Source organism: Mytilus trossulus, chromosome 1, assembly GCF_036588685.1.
Source record: "Mytilus trossulus isolate FHL-02 chromosome 1, PNRI_Mtr1.1.1.hap1, whole genome shotgun sequence".
Classification (NCBI taxonomy): domain Eukaryota; kingdom Metazoa; phylum Mollusca; class Bivalvia; order Mytilida; family Mytilidae; genus Mytilus; species Mytilus trossulus.
The window spans coordinates 23,430,660-23,444,907 of NC_086373.1; the positions used below are offsets into that span (position 1 = coordinate 23,430,660).

General features: G+C 31.4%; 1 protein-coding gene across 1 annotated transcript; it reads left to right on the forward strand.

The window, feature by feature from the left end:
• The first annotated feature begins 690 nt into the window (after positions 1 to 690).
• On the forward strand, positions 691 to 13,513 carry LOC134719254 (ras-like GTP-binding protein RHO). The gene is made up of 4 exons (XM_063582260.1): positions 691 to 852; positions 2,647 to 2,819; positions 4,532 to 4,915; positions 11,155 to 13,513. Exons 1-4 carry the CDS (start codon positions 810 to 812, stop codon positions 11,575 to 11,577), a joined length of 1,023 nt encoding a protein of 340 aa, XP_063438330.1. The 5' UTR covers positions 691 to 809; the 3' UTR covers positions 11,578 to 13,513.
• Positions 13,514 to 14,248: the final 735 nt, after the last annotated feature.

The following is a 14,248-nucleotide window of genomic DNA, read 5'->3' on the forward strand; positions in this document are numbered from 1 at the left end:
ATACGGATATTACGTTCAAATTCTCTTAAAAGAAACGTTCAAGACAACTTCCCTCTGATCTTCATTAATATCGAAATACTTGTAATACATGTACATCCTGAATAAATCAATTGTTATTTTTTATAAAATTTAGAAAAAAAATAAACGTTCTAAAACTTTTCCCGTAAGAGCCTTATCTTTCATTATTCTGTCTGAATAGATGCTCCATTGTCTCTATACCTTATCCCTTATGACCATGAAATTTTCTTCCAAAATGTGTCGTGACTTTCTATTGGCTTCTTTTTTCAGATAATCAATTTTCTCAGAATATTCAGATAATCCCGGATTTTCTCAGATAATCCCGGTTTATCTCAGATAAACTAAGATTATCTCAGCTTAATTCAAATTCGAAAAAAATCTAGTTTATCTGAGAAAATATAGAAAATTCATTATCTGGAGAAAATCCCGGTTTATCTGAAAATTCTGAGATAAACCGGCATTATCTGGAAAAATCGAGATAATCCCGGTTTATCTGAGCTTAATGTAAAAAATTGAGATAATCTTAGTTTATCTGAGAAAATCCTGGTTTATCTGAGATAATTTAGGATTATCTATAAAAGTGGTTCAGGCGTGCCATAGATAAGGGCTATATTTACTTATAGTATATCAACCAATGAAAACTGTCCATTTTGTGTTTCTAATTTTAACTTTGTTGAGTTCTATAAAACAAGTAAAGGCATAAACTTGACAGTAATGCAATTTCGTATCAGATATTAAGTGGGACTTAAAGAAAAGGGACATAAGAAGAAACATTCATTTATTATTACTAAATGCGTCTTTTTGATAGTTGTTTTGGAAAAAACGAAGAAAAAGGTATGTCTGACAGATCGATACTTATTTTTTTAATTTCTACACTTGTTCCCCTATAAATTAAACAAACAGTTAGAAACTTAATCAGATTAATATGGTATGTCTGATAAAAAAGAATAAAGAAATATGATTAATTTTGAAATAAATATTGTGCTATTTATTCAAATATGTTAAAAATAACAATTCTTCTGTCAATGCAACGTTTTCGTCTGCATTTTCTCGCCCCACCTCTTTTTGTCTCATTTCATTTTGTAACTAACCTAACCACACAAATGACTAAGACGAAATATTACCCATAGTGCAAGATTCGAAAATCACCTGTTCCCATAATGCACCTGCATTGTTCGGATCGCCCTGTATGAATATTTGAGGTGTGGTCAATGTTAAAATAACGAAAATTTGGTTATATATACCCGTCTTAAGCCACCTTTAATAGTCTCGAAGGTAAGATAAATGTCCATTTTGTTCGATGAAAAAATAAGATAGTTAGTATACCTTATAAAATCTGACAATTTTGCATTTTAATGAAGAGGCGGCAGTCTACTTCCCTATTTGGTAGCGATCGAAATTTTGGAGCCAGATTAACGACAGTTTTAATATTTAGATGTACGAAATTGTATTCTAATGTTTTACAGAGCTAGTAAATGGTCGCTTGTGTAAATTCATAGTAGAGACAAAGAAATAATTGGTATTCGGCTTTGGCTGGGGTTAATTTATAATCGCCATTTTAGTTTTGATGACATCATCGATAGCCTGACATTTATCTGCATAATTTCAGAAGAATCGCACTGAATGTAAACGAACACAATTTGTTTTGAAATAATTGTTTTTGTTCTTGAATCGTTACCCATATTATGAAATTTTAATCATTGTCTACACTTTGGTAAACTTCGATCCAGGAAAACTATAAATGAATCATCTTATAATTTCTTTACAACATTTCATGATTTGAGATTTTCTTTGAAAAGAATTATACCATGTATACTTTGTATCCTTGAAACTTTTAGTCTTGAATATTGCAGTATTGATTACAATTGAATATTCTGGTAAGCATTGATACAATTTGATTGATAAAAGATCAACGTTATTTGATGGTGTAAATTTGGAAAACACCCACTTCAGGCACTTGTTATTGATAGCTGGCTTAACAGGATCATTGCCAACAAACCAACACCAGATGGAAAAAAAATTGTTTGTGGCACATTTTAACGATTCATTTAATGATCCTGTAGCTTTGAAAAGGACAGGATAATACTACCTGAGCTTGTAGAGTGCACTCAGCACATATGGCAACACTTAAAGCCACCTTAGTGTGTACTAAAATTTTAGGACACCTTATTTTTAGCTTTAAAAACGGTCAACTTGGGGCTTTATGTTTTTCGTTCAGTATGTCTGTCTGTCCTGCCTCCATTTATAAGTTTTTTTTGTCAATGAAGTTTTTGATGTAGTTGATTTCAGATCAACATGAAACTTACAAAAAAATGTAGTTCACATGCATATGTACCCTATGAAATGATCTTTCTAATCTGAACTAAACATGGTGAAAACATGGTATTTACTAAGAAATTGTAACTATTTATAAAACCTGTTCTAATTAATCTTCCAACATAATACCTTTTAAAAAATACACACATTACAATATAAATTGGAAAGATGGTGCACTGGCCATGGACCTTATTTGTTTTAAAGCATGCATTCAGTTGCATAAACTTTTTATTAGTAATGATGTTTCAATGCACTTCAAATCAATGTAGTATTTTGCCTGATTAGTAGATTATCAAAATATTTCTTTTTCAGACTTTTATGCATCAGGAATGGCTGCTATACGCAAGAAATTGGTTATAGTTGGTGATGGTGCTTGTGGTAAAACTTGTTTACTTATTGTGTTCAGCAAAGACCAATTCCCAGAAGTATATGTACCAACTGTATTTGAGAATTATGTAGCAGATATTGAAGTTGATGGAAAACAGGTTTGTGGTTTAGTCTTAAGTGTAAAATGCTTTGATCATTTGTTTTCTTCATTTATCATGGGACAGCATGAGTAACCTGCATATGTCTGAATTCTTACAATATGCAGCTTTGTATATTTTATTTTGACTGGATAAAAATACCTCTAAATAGCTTTACACCCTTTAAAAGTTCAAACAAGAGCATGATTGCCAGTATCCATTTATTTATTATTATTATTATACACAAACAAATTTAACCACTTATGTCTTAAGTAATAGTCACAACTCTGAAAAGCAAAAAAAAATCACAGTATAGAGTTCACCGACATTAAGAATTGAAACATGTCCATTTTCGAAAAGAAGTTATGTATACTCTGCAATAAAAAAAAAGAAGAGATTTAATTTGAACGTTTTCTTTAAAGAATATTAAATTATTTGACATAATTTTGAGTATAAGTCAAATCAATTAACCAGTAACCCCTCAACAAAACTTAAAAAAATACCTCCAATAGGACAACCTAGATTTCAAAGATCAATAGGGATGTCAAGCTCTGGAGATCTGTCCTTTGAACTAAATCTAGTCTATTTGAAAGCCTTTTATATTTGTTAATATCGTGTTGGTTAAAGGTAATATTTTTTTCCTTGAGAAAATCAACAGATGTGTTAAATGCATCTAGAAATACTCTCTATACTCGTATCATTTGACGTGAAGGTTGATTTCAAATCATATTACTAACATATATTTATTATTTATATACAAAAAAGATAATATACAAATGAATGTTTACAAAGTACATTTTCAATACAATTTTGTTTCAAATGTACATGTATCTTAACCATAACAAGAGTGAACTTTGATGAACTTTTTTTTTCAACACATCATACATAGATTTTCACCCCTATTTTCTATACTCGTAGAACTTATGTATGTTTCCTCTTTGATCTTGGAGATATACTTTTTCACTGTATAACAATAAAACAACTTTCTATGTATATTATTCACACATCTTTAAACCCTCTCCCAGTATGATTAGAACACATCAATATATTAAATTTGACACCATGAACACATTGCTATTTGCACACACACAATAAAGCTTTTCCCCTGTTAATTATTGTTGTAGCCATGATTTATACAATTTCATTTATTGGTATGGCTTTTTAAGTTTAAGCATTTAGTACTTTCTCAGTCGAAGATTTGGTTAACTGCATCTTCTTCATTTTCCGCTGTTCAATGATTCATTATATTACTGACAAAAATGTGCGTATGTAGTGATGTGAAATCACTAAATTTTCGGCAAAGTATCATTTGTTGTTTCGCGAAAATTTGCATCGATTTTGGAATTAGTGAAGCTGACAACTCCCTCAAGCCAAATAAATGGTGAGTTGATTTTCAAATGTCAGCATGAAATTGTTATTTTTGACCTGCATGATTTTTTACTTTGAAAAAAGACCTGTATATCGGAATGGATTTTCATTGTTATAGTTACCTCCCCCCACTACTTGCATTACACACTATTTTTTGTTCTCTTCTAACACAGCACTTATATCAATATTGCTTTTCAGTAGTCTTTGCACTTACTTTGTTTTTGTATTATTTGCATGATTATTTATGTGTTTTTGTTAGTGTTGGATTGTCTTTGTTGTTATCAGTAGTTTTTTTGTTCAGTAGCAGCATGTTAATAAACACTGCTCTAAAAATTTGGCTAAATATTATTTTGTTTCAATTTTAGGTTGAACTTGCATTGTGGGATACAGCTGGACAGGAAGATTATGACAGACTCCGCCCACTCTCCTACCCAGATACAGATGTCATTCTTATGTGCTTCTCTATAGATAGTCCTGACAGCTTAGAAAATATACCAGAAAAATGGACTCCTGAAGTTAAACACTTCTGCCCAACTGTACCTATAATTCTAGTAGGAAACAAAAAGGACACTAGAAATGATGAAAATACCAAAAGAGAATTGAAGAAAATGAAACAAGAACCAGTCAAAACTGCAGAGGGTCAAGCTATGGCAGAAAACATACATGCATTTGCATATTTAGAATGTTCTGCCAAAACAAAGGAGGGAGTAAGAGAGGTGTTTGAAACTGCCACCCGAGCAGCCCTGCAAGTCAAGAAATCTAAACGCAGGAAGTGCAAAATATTCTAGACTTAAAACATCAAATAACCCTGAAGCTCAGTGCAAACCCCGAGAGAAACCTTAAATAGGGATATTATTTATTTGAGTATGACTGTTTTCATTGTTTTGTATGAACAAGCCAAATTTCAGTAATTCCATTTCTTTGAAGTGTAATAAATAATGTTAAGTTATATTTTGTATATTTGAGATTAATTTCATGCATTCCTTCAATATGTGAAAACATTCCTTGTTCTTACACACTAACACATTAAACATATGAACATTCTCATTGTGTGGAAAGTGACTGCAGTAGCTTGACAAACTATGGATGTCAGATGCTTCTTTCTTTGCCTTAGAAGCTTTTATATATGATTACTTATCATTTCTAGATTCTATATATTTTATGCATGATCTTTGTAAATATAAATGCAGATGTAGATTTGTCTATTAAATGTTTGGTATATTTTTATCTTCTTTGTCCAATAAGTTCTAGTCCAGAATTTTGAGAAAAGGTGTATAATTGAATAAATTTATATAATTATTCATTATACATTTAACAGTATTATGTGTTGCTATAGATTATAAACTAGATAACATTGTAAACTTTACACTTCTCTCATAGAAAAATAAAGCAAAAACAAGTAATCACTTTAAATTAGACCAAATACAGATATATGTGTGGTTCCAATTATTTTTTGGGAAAATTTGAAGGTTAAAAAGACTTGTTATGTTTTAAGTCCATTTTTTTTTCTTTTGACTCAAGAGCAGTGGGTGTATTGAGATACCCTTATGATGTAGTCTGTATGTCCCAAATTCTTTGTTTTCTTCTCTTTTAAACTTAAGTTTGCCTAATGCCACATACCACATACTATGATTGTGTACAAATTTGGGTAGCGTCATTCTTGCCGTTCTTGAGATATGTCCCTTTATAATGTCATTTGCAAGCAGGGGGCACCAGCTGTGTCCTATGCACACATTCCCACTTTATTTCTGTTAATATATTGTAGCATTTTTAGCCTAAATAGATACATTAAATGGAAATTCAGATCAGGGGGAATTAACCATTTTGAATTAGGTAACTGGAACCACACATAAATAATAATTTGGCTTTGCTAAGATGCAAAAATATGCAATTTCAAAATTATCAAATTAGGCACACAGTTTAAACGAAATCTCTTCTCCATATATTTTATCCTAAACAGCAGTTGTGTTGACCAGATAAGATGCAATTAGCGTTGAAAAGAGTTGTGATCAATAGGACATATACATGTATCATGTATATATACATGTATATTAAATGTAACAAAAATGTACATAATGATAACGATTAGACAGATCTAAAAATAATATGACCAAGACAAATAAGCCAATTGAGACAAAAACAAACCTAAAATAAAACACAACAAAAGATAAAAACCATTCAAAGATGATAATGTACTCTATATAAGGAAGTACATGTAGTAAAGGTGTGAGTCAGTTTTATCAATGATTTTGAATAAAAATTGTTTGTAGACAAAACAAATTTCCTTAGACTTAAAAATGAGGAAGTTTATCACATGATTATCAGCTTACAAAGAAAAATATAAAATCATAATGTACTGAGGTTCATACATTGTAACTGTACAGGTAAATTGTGGAATGATTATGTTACTCTTTTGGACACACCATGGATTTACATCTCAATTGTCTTTAATAACAGAAAGAAATTTATTTTAAAGAAAAAGTCAATTAAAATTTTGCATTGATCTTATCTGACTGGAAAAGTTTTAAAAAAAAATGTTCTTTTGAAATAGCAGTGTTCTCCCCAGACATTTCATTTATCATCCAGGTTAATACTTGTATGGAAATTTGAAAAACCATCTCATTTCAAAATATCATAGCATCTCATCCATAACATAATCTATAAGAAAACCAATTGAAGAAACATTACCATTTACCATAATGCTAAAAAGCTGAGAGAAAACAGAATAGCCTTTGTCATGTGTCGACCAAACCTTGTCGAATATTACAAACTAGAACACCAAAAGAGGATACATGTAGCTGTTTACTAAGTAATGCATTTCTTACAAAAATCACATTTATTATATCAAGAATATGAGTTTTTTTATAAATCACGTACATATCAACCCAATAACAATGTAAACCCTAGTTTGAATTTAAGTGAAGTCACTTTAACTGTTCTACAGTTGTGCCCCTTTACAAATGGAGAAATTGTTGAATTTTTTGTTTAACTTCGTTATGTTAGCCTTATCCAAAGGTTATGAAACTTATACACAATACTTTTAGCTTCAAAATACAGAATAAAGTTTGTTTTTTGGGGGTGTCACTTAAGTTTACCTCAACCAAATGTTATGAAACTCAAAACTCAATTTTTATTACCACAAAACTCAAACATTACTTTAACCGCTATTATATGACCATCAAATTCTTGGTTGTATATTGATATCACAACGCCATCTTTCACTGTCATCTGAAGAAATGGTTTCCGAATAGTAACTAGAATAAGTAAATACAAATCAATAAAATTTTAACACAATGTTAATATCCACTAAAGGATGGTTGGGATTGATTTTAAGGGTAATTGTCCCAACTGTTTAGGGATAAGGGGCACAAATAAGCCTTTTCCTTGGGTTTCTCACAATAACGTAAGTATTAGTGAATTGATATTTATGCAATATAAACTCGATGTATATGACCACAAACGGAAGATTAGAATTGATTTTGGGGAGTTTTGGTCCCAACAGTTAAGGAATTGGGGCGTTTGATTTCATTAAAAATTGATTTAGTGGCATTATTTGATCTGCCAAATCTAACCCTGTATTTAGATTCTTAATTTTTGGTCCAGTTTTCAAATTGGTCAAAATTAAGGTTCAAAGGGTCCAAAATTAAACTTGTTGTTTGATTTTACAAAATTAATTCTTGGGGTTCTTTGATATGTCATACAGTTAACTACTGACCCCCATACAGACCATAGAGGGTGAATAAATTCATAGGGGATTCGGCCTCCAGCCTCACCCCTCTGAATTTTACTTACCCTCTATGGATCCGTAGGGGGTCAGTAGCGAACCATATAACTTATAATCTGACATGTGTATTTAGGATTTTGCTGTATACACGGGTCATAATCACAGGTTTGACACTACTAAATTCAATCATTGTCACATTGTTCCCTATTGTTGTATTTTAATCCGTATGACTTTCTGAGATGAAAATATGAATACTAAAAACCTTGACTTAATATAAGGTGTATATGTACAGTTTTCAATTTGTTAGCCAGCATGATGTAAAACAGGGAATCAAATAATTCAATTTTATTTATAACTAATATAGAACAATGCTGTTAATTAAAAAATACTCCATTCCAGGCCCTTTTGTTTTCCAAATAGTTAATATTCAAACCAATAATTGATAAGTTTCTGGTCGACTGGTTCAAACAGAAAAGTTTTGAAAGCAGAGAAAACTGTGCATCTTATAATCGGCATGACTTTATCAGATGACAAAACCAATATTAAACTAGATTTGCCATTGCAAGCAATAGCGGAGGATGTCACCCCGTTCTAGACTTTGTCACAGTAGCAGCAACCAGTTTGAGTGTACCAAAGTCACATGGCACGTATAGTATACATGCCTTTGACACCCCCCCCCCCTCCCCCTTTTCTCTTCTCGTAGACTAAGAGTGATGTCTATATATAGTTGGGGAACTCTTTAAAATCTTAAATTAGACACACGCGCGAAGAAGAAAGGTGGTGTCACGTGATACTGAAGTATATTATCGTGGAGTTAGTACATTACTATTCTTTTTAGAGGGGACCTTGGACAGACAACATGTGTATATATTGACGGAGTGGCATACTAAATGTTCATTTTATTCTTCAATATCTCGCGTATCACACGATACATGTATTTTATCTTGTACAATTTAATTACACGCTTATCGATTGATTTCAGCTAATGTGTATATTTTTGCAGGTGTTCGATTAACGGATGTGTACTTTAATGCAAGTGCAGAAATGTCAATTATGTGTACTCTTCGTGTTTCTCTCTCTCTCTCTCTCTCTCAGTGGCGATTTTCTCTTCAGAGCACGATTTTTGTATAGAATAGAAAGACATAGTTGTATACTTTAATTCAGTCACGGACCATTGATATCAGGAGTGGTTCTAGTAGTGGTAATAAAAGAAGTAGATACTTTGGGGGGAAAAGAAAGGATATAACCATACATGTACAAAATACTGGGGTTGTGAATTTTGTCGCTCAATATTTGCATGTTTATATGTTAAATAGAATCTTATTAAAAGTGAAGACCAAGGTAAAAATAATGGATTGTTGCTAAGAGTTGAACATGTTCATGGTCATTTATGAGAAATATTCCACGACTAAACCAATTGCATCTGTTAAACTGTTGTAATGATAATTTAGAACCCTAGATTCAATAGTTTCCAGGGCCATGGTGGCTGTGTGGTTTATTTCAACTATTGTATCAATAGCCTGTCTACACTGAGGGTGATAGTTTGAACCCTCATGAGCCTGTTGGCTTTGCATCGAATCCTAATTGAGAAGGATGGACAGTTTTCCTGGTCAAAGGCTGTGTTCTATCTAGGCACTCTGGCTTCCTCCACTTATGAATACTGCCTGCTACATTTACAATATAACCAAAAAGTCATATTGAACACCAACAATCAACAAATAATTTCAAGGTGAAAGGCAGGAAATGTTGCTAGCTAGCTAGATTAGCTGCATCAAAGCACGTTTCCTTCTCATCAAAAAAAAAAAATGGAATATATACAAACTAAATAACATACTGAAGATAAGCAAAAATATTTCATGTGAAATTCTACATCAATGCATACTCAAAATCCTTTGTTTGGCAGGGAACAACCTTTAATAATACAGTTTTTTAGTGAGACAGAAATGATATGATAATTAAAGTGTTAGGTACTTTGAACCAGATCTTCAACCTTTGTATAAGTCTTGGTATCGGGTTTGAAAGTTGGTGCTTAACAAATCTTCAATTGAAATTGTCCCCTAAAACTAACAGAGACTTCTTGCACTAAAAGAGGAAAGGGATTACTTAGTTACACCTGTTTGTATAAAAAGAAGATATGGTATGTGGTATGAGCTGGTATAATTGCCAATGAGGCAATTCTCCACAGGAGAGCATGAGCAAATGACAAAGAGATTAACAGCTATAGCCACGGCCTTAAACTAAGAGCAAAGCCTATACCACAGAGTCAGCTTTAAAAGGCCCCTAAATCACAAATAAAAAAACCAATTCAAAGACAAAACTAATGACCTATTAAATGAACAAAATTTTTAACAAAAAACAAACAGCAACAGGCTCATAACTTGGGTCAGGCACATACATACAGAATATGGCTGTCAGGGTTGAACATGTTAGCAGGATCCCAACCATCTTCTAACCAGGGAGTGTGGTGTTACAGAAGTAACTGACCACTAGTTAAAAGTCAATAACAGCTAATAGAAAGAAATCATGGTTCTAAGACCAAATGACATGTTACGATGATGACATGTATGTTCCTTTCAATAGTATTATGGTATACAACAATTGCAATGTATCAAGGAGAGAAAAAAAGAAATCTGCTTAGGATGAACTTCAATTTTAGAAGGATTTAAAAGACAAACATGCTTGACAACAACCAGACAAACCTATAAATCCTTACTTTTAAGTAAATAGGACTAGTAAAGTAGCTCAAACATGTGTTTTGTTGATTGATAGCTATATATATAGATTGACAAAGAAAAGTGTACAATAAATATGTTGAAATATTAACTGAGAAAGCATTGCCTCAACCATATGGTGTACAACTGATACACATTTGAATGCTTATTACCACAAAAAAAGAACAAATTTGAATTTGTGTGTTGTCACTTTTACCTTTCTCGAGTTTTACCTAAATTTTCTATTGATATAACAGATTTGGATGCTCATTCTCTTTAGATACTACAGATTTGCATACAAATTCTCTTTAAGCTACTACAGGTATTGCATGCCAATTCTCTTATGAACTATCACAGATATTCTAATGAAGAAATCTCTAGTATTAATAGAAATCAATGCTATGTATGGTTTAGGAAATATTTATTGAGCTTAAAAAGGTCGATTTGCTTTTACATGGAATATGAGTTATCTGACATTTTATGGTTGTATGATTAAATTGTACGGCAGCATGAAATAAAAGCAGTATTTATGTATTATCCATTTGTTTTGTAGGTAGAACTAGCTCTCTGGGACACAGCTGGACAAGAAGATTATGACAGACTCCGCCCACTCTCCTACCCAGATACAGATGTCATTCTTATGTGCTTCTCTATAGATAGTCCTGACAGCTTAGAAAATATACCAGAAAAATGGACTCCTGAAGTTAAACACTTCTGCCCAAATGTACCAATCATACTTGTAGGTAATAAGAAAGATCTGAGAAATGATGAAAATATAAAACGAGATCTTATGAAAATGAAACAGGAGCCTGTTCGACCAGAAGACGGAAGAGCAATGGCAGAAAAAATAAATGCATATGGTTACCTTGAATGTTCAGCCAAAACAAAGGAGGGAGTGAGAGAAGTATTTGAAACAGCCACCCGTGCAGCTCTACAAACGAAGAAGAAAAAGAAGGGTGGATGTATCATGTTGTAATATTTAGGTGTATTAACAATTAACTCTAGAACAAAATGTGAAGTCTGGCATAATGGGAGATAACTGCCATGGAAGTGTTCCTTTTTGCTACTTTTATCCATTTTAAGTAATTTATTGTTAGTCCTTGTGAAAATATTTTTTTGTATTCTTGTGAATGATGAATTATTTTACTTAGTGTTCTTTGTATTGCTACATCAGAATGGAAAAAAGAATATTGGATCTGATGGCAATAGTTTTTAAATGAGAGGTGAAATAAAGAGACTATGAAGATGACAAAATTACCTCCATTTGTTTCATCTATGCATTTTGTGGGGGAGAAATAGTTACATCCACCCTTTAATATTTGGACATCGCTTGTGCTATTTAGACTCTTTAATTTTATAATGATTTCCTTCTAAGTTTATTCTCTTTATTTAGTTCTTAAGAACAAGTTCATACTAGAAAAGTTATATGAAATTTATTGAATCAGCAGAATTGTAAAGATTTGTATTTTGTTGACATATTTATCATTGTATTTGCATAGAGGATTGGGCATAAAAGGAAGCAAAAAAAGAAGAAAAAGACATATTTCCAAAAATAAAAATATTCTTGGCATGCAATAAAATGTGCAATAACAATATGACCAGTTTATCCTTTTGCTCATTTGTGAAATATTTAAATTATATAAAAACTTGTAAGCTAAAAGGATACTGTGATAGGACCAACATTATCTTCTGTACCTATTGATTTGGGAAAATAATATGCTGTAACACAGTGTTGGTGGAAATATTTTTCAATGATTTTTTGCTTGGAAATGGATAGAAATATACACAAATATTGGCATAATCATTTTGCATTTGTACCAATTTTTTGCATCATACTATATATTATTAATTTAAAAATATAAGAGTGCTTTACATTGTATATTATTTTAGTATTATTCAGTCAGAAAGTCGCCAAATTCAGTAGTTTATCTATAAAATATAATCAGCCTTGTAAGATGCAGATATAAACTAGACGAAAATGTTGATGTATTAGAGAAAAATGTCAAATGTGATGTGATTTGACATGTTCATCAGATTTATTCAAATAGATTGAAATTTGCTGATGTTTTGAAATGTGTTGTAAAATATAATATCTTAAGCTAAAGTAAGGAAATGATTGTAATCTATAGTATATATACCACCATATTTTCTTAGTAATCAAATGTTTGAGTATTAAAATGATAAAAAATTAAAAAATTATTGTAATAACAAAATTAAATAAAAAAGCAATATCAGGGATCCGAACATTAAAAAAAATTTCAGGAGCTTGTTTTTATCTGTGTACACATTGAGTCAAGTTTAAAAACTATTACAGTAACTGAGATTTAAAAACTACTTAATTTGTAGATTTTCTTGACTGCATAGAAAATTGTATAGTTTTGAGTTGATTAAAGATGTGTTCAAGGGACTGCATGTACAAGTTTCTGCAGGACAAAGCTTACAAAATGGTGCTTGTTTATATAACATTGCATGTCTTTTAGTAAGAGTTTTTTTTGGAAAATATAAATTACTTAACAAATAATAGCTTTATCTGGTATTTTGGAGTAGAAACTGTTTTTGGTGCTGTTTTTATGTTGTTATTTTAAAGCAAAGAAGCTACTACAGAAATTTCTTTAAAATGCTGTTAATTTTTTTAATGCATTTAGTTCCAATAAATAACAATTTAGTTGTCATTGATAGAATATGACGAGGATTATTTGAAATTAAAAGAGCATTTGACACGTCATATGTATAATATATTAACAGGATTCACTATTACATTAAGGCTCAATATTACAAATGAAACACATTTATATAATTTCATTGCTAAATATTTTATAGTTGTGTAAATGACATGTGAATGCTATATTATATATCATTTCTAACATTTCATTGGTAAAGCCTATAAAATGAAATAAATTGTAATTTCATCAGTTTTTCTTTGGTTTTTTTCTGAAGTAAAGCACATGTGGGATAAATGTCATTATGACAGTCTCAATTTAAGTGTGTAAGAGTTATGTTCCTTTAAAAATGGGAAAAAAAGCTGAAAAAAAGAGATGCAGCATGATTCTCCAAAAGATAGCAAATGACACAGAAATTAACAACTAAAGGTCACCATTAGGCCTTCAACAAAGAACAAAGCCCATACTGGATAGTCAGCTATAAAAGGACCTAAAAAGACAAATGTAAAACAATTCAAACTTGAAAACTAATATCCTGATCTATTAACAAAAAATGAATGAAAAATACAAATGAAATATGTAACTCAACAAACAACAACCACTGAAAAACAGGCACCTGACTTGGGACAGGCACAAACATACAGAATATTCAAACCCTCCCCTTACCTGGGACACTGGATTAACAGTACAACATAAGAACGAACTTTAAAAATCAGTTGAAAAAGGCCTACCTCATCAGATGGATACAAATAGAAATACATGTAACCAAAACAGAGTGAACTTGGACAGGACCTTATATATCCAAACAACAAAAAGACATTAAGTACGGATCTGAGAGTAATTAAAGCTATTGGCAGCTAGTTCAATAAAAATATTTTGATATAAGTGTCACTGTTGAGTCTTTATGTAGATGAAACCCATGTCTGGCGTACTAAATTGTAATCCTGGTACTTTTGATAACTATATACAATCAAAGCCACTGAAAAC

Excerpts from the sequence above, each read along its gene's own strand:
- LOC134719254 (XM_063582260.1), top strand. The coding sequence starts at position 810 with ATGCGTCTTTTTGATAGTTGTTTTGGAAAAAACGAAGAAAAAG. Across the intron at positions 853-2,646 it reads TGGAAAAAACGAAGAAAAAG|ACTTTTATGCATCAGGAATG; the intron begins GTATGTCTGACA and ends TTTCTTTTTCAG. Across the intron at positions 4,916-11,154 it reads CCACCCGAGCAGCCCTGCAA|GTAGAACTAGCTCTCTGGGA; the intron begins GTCAAGAAATCT and ends TTTGTTTTGTAG.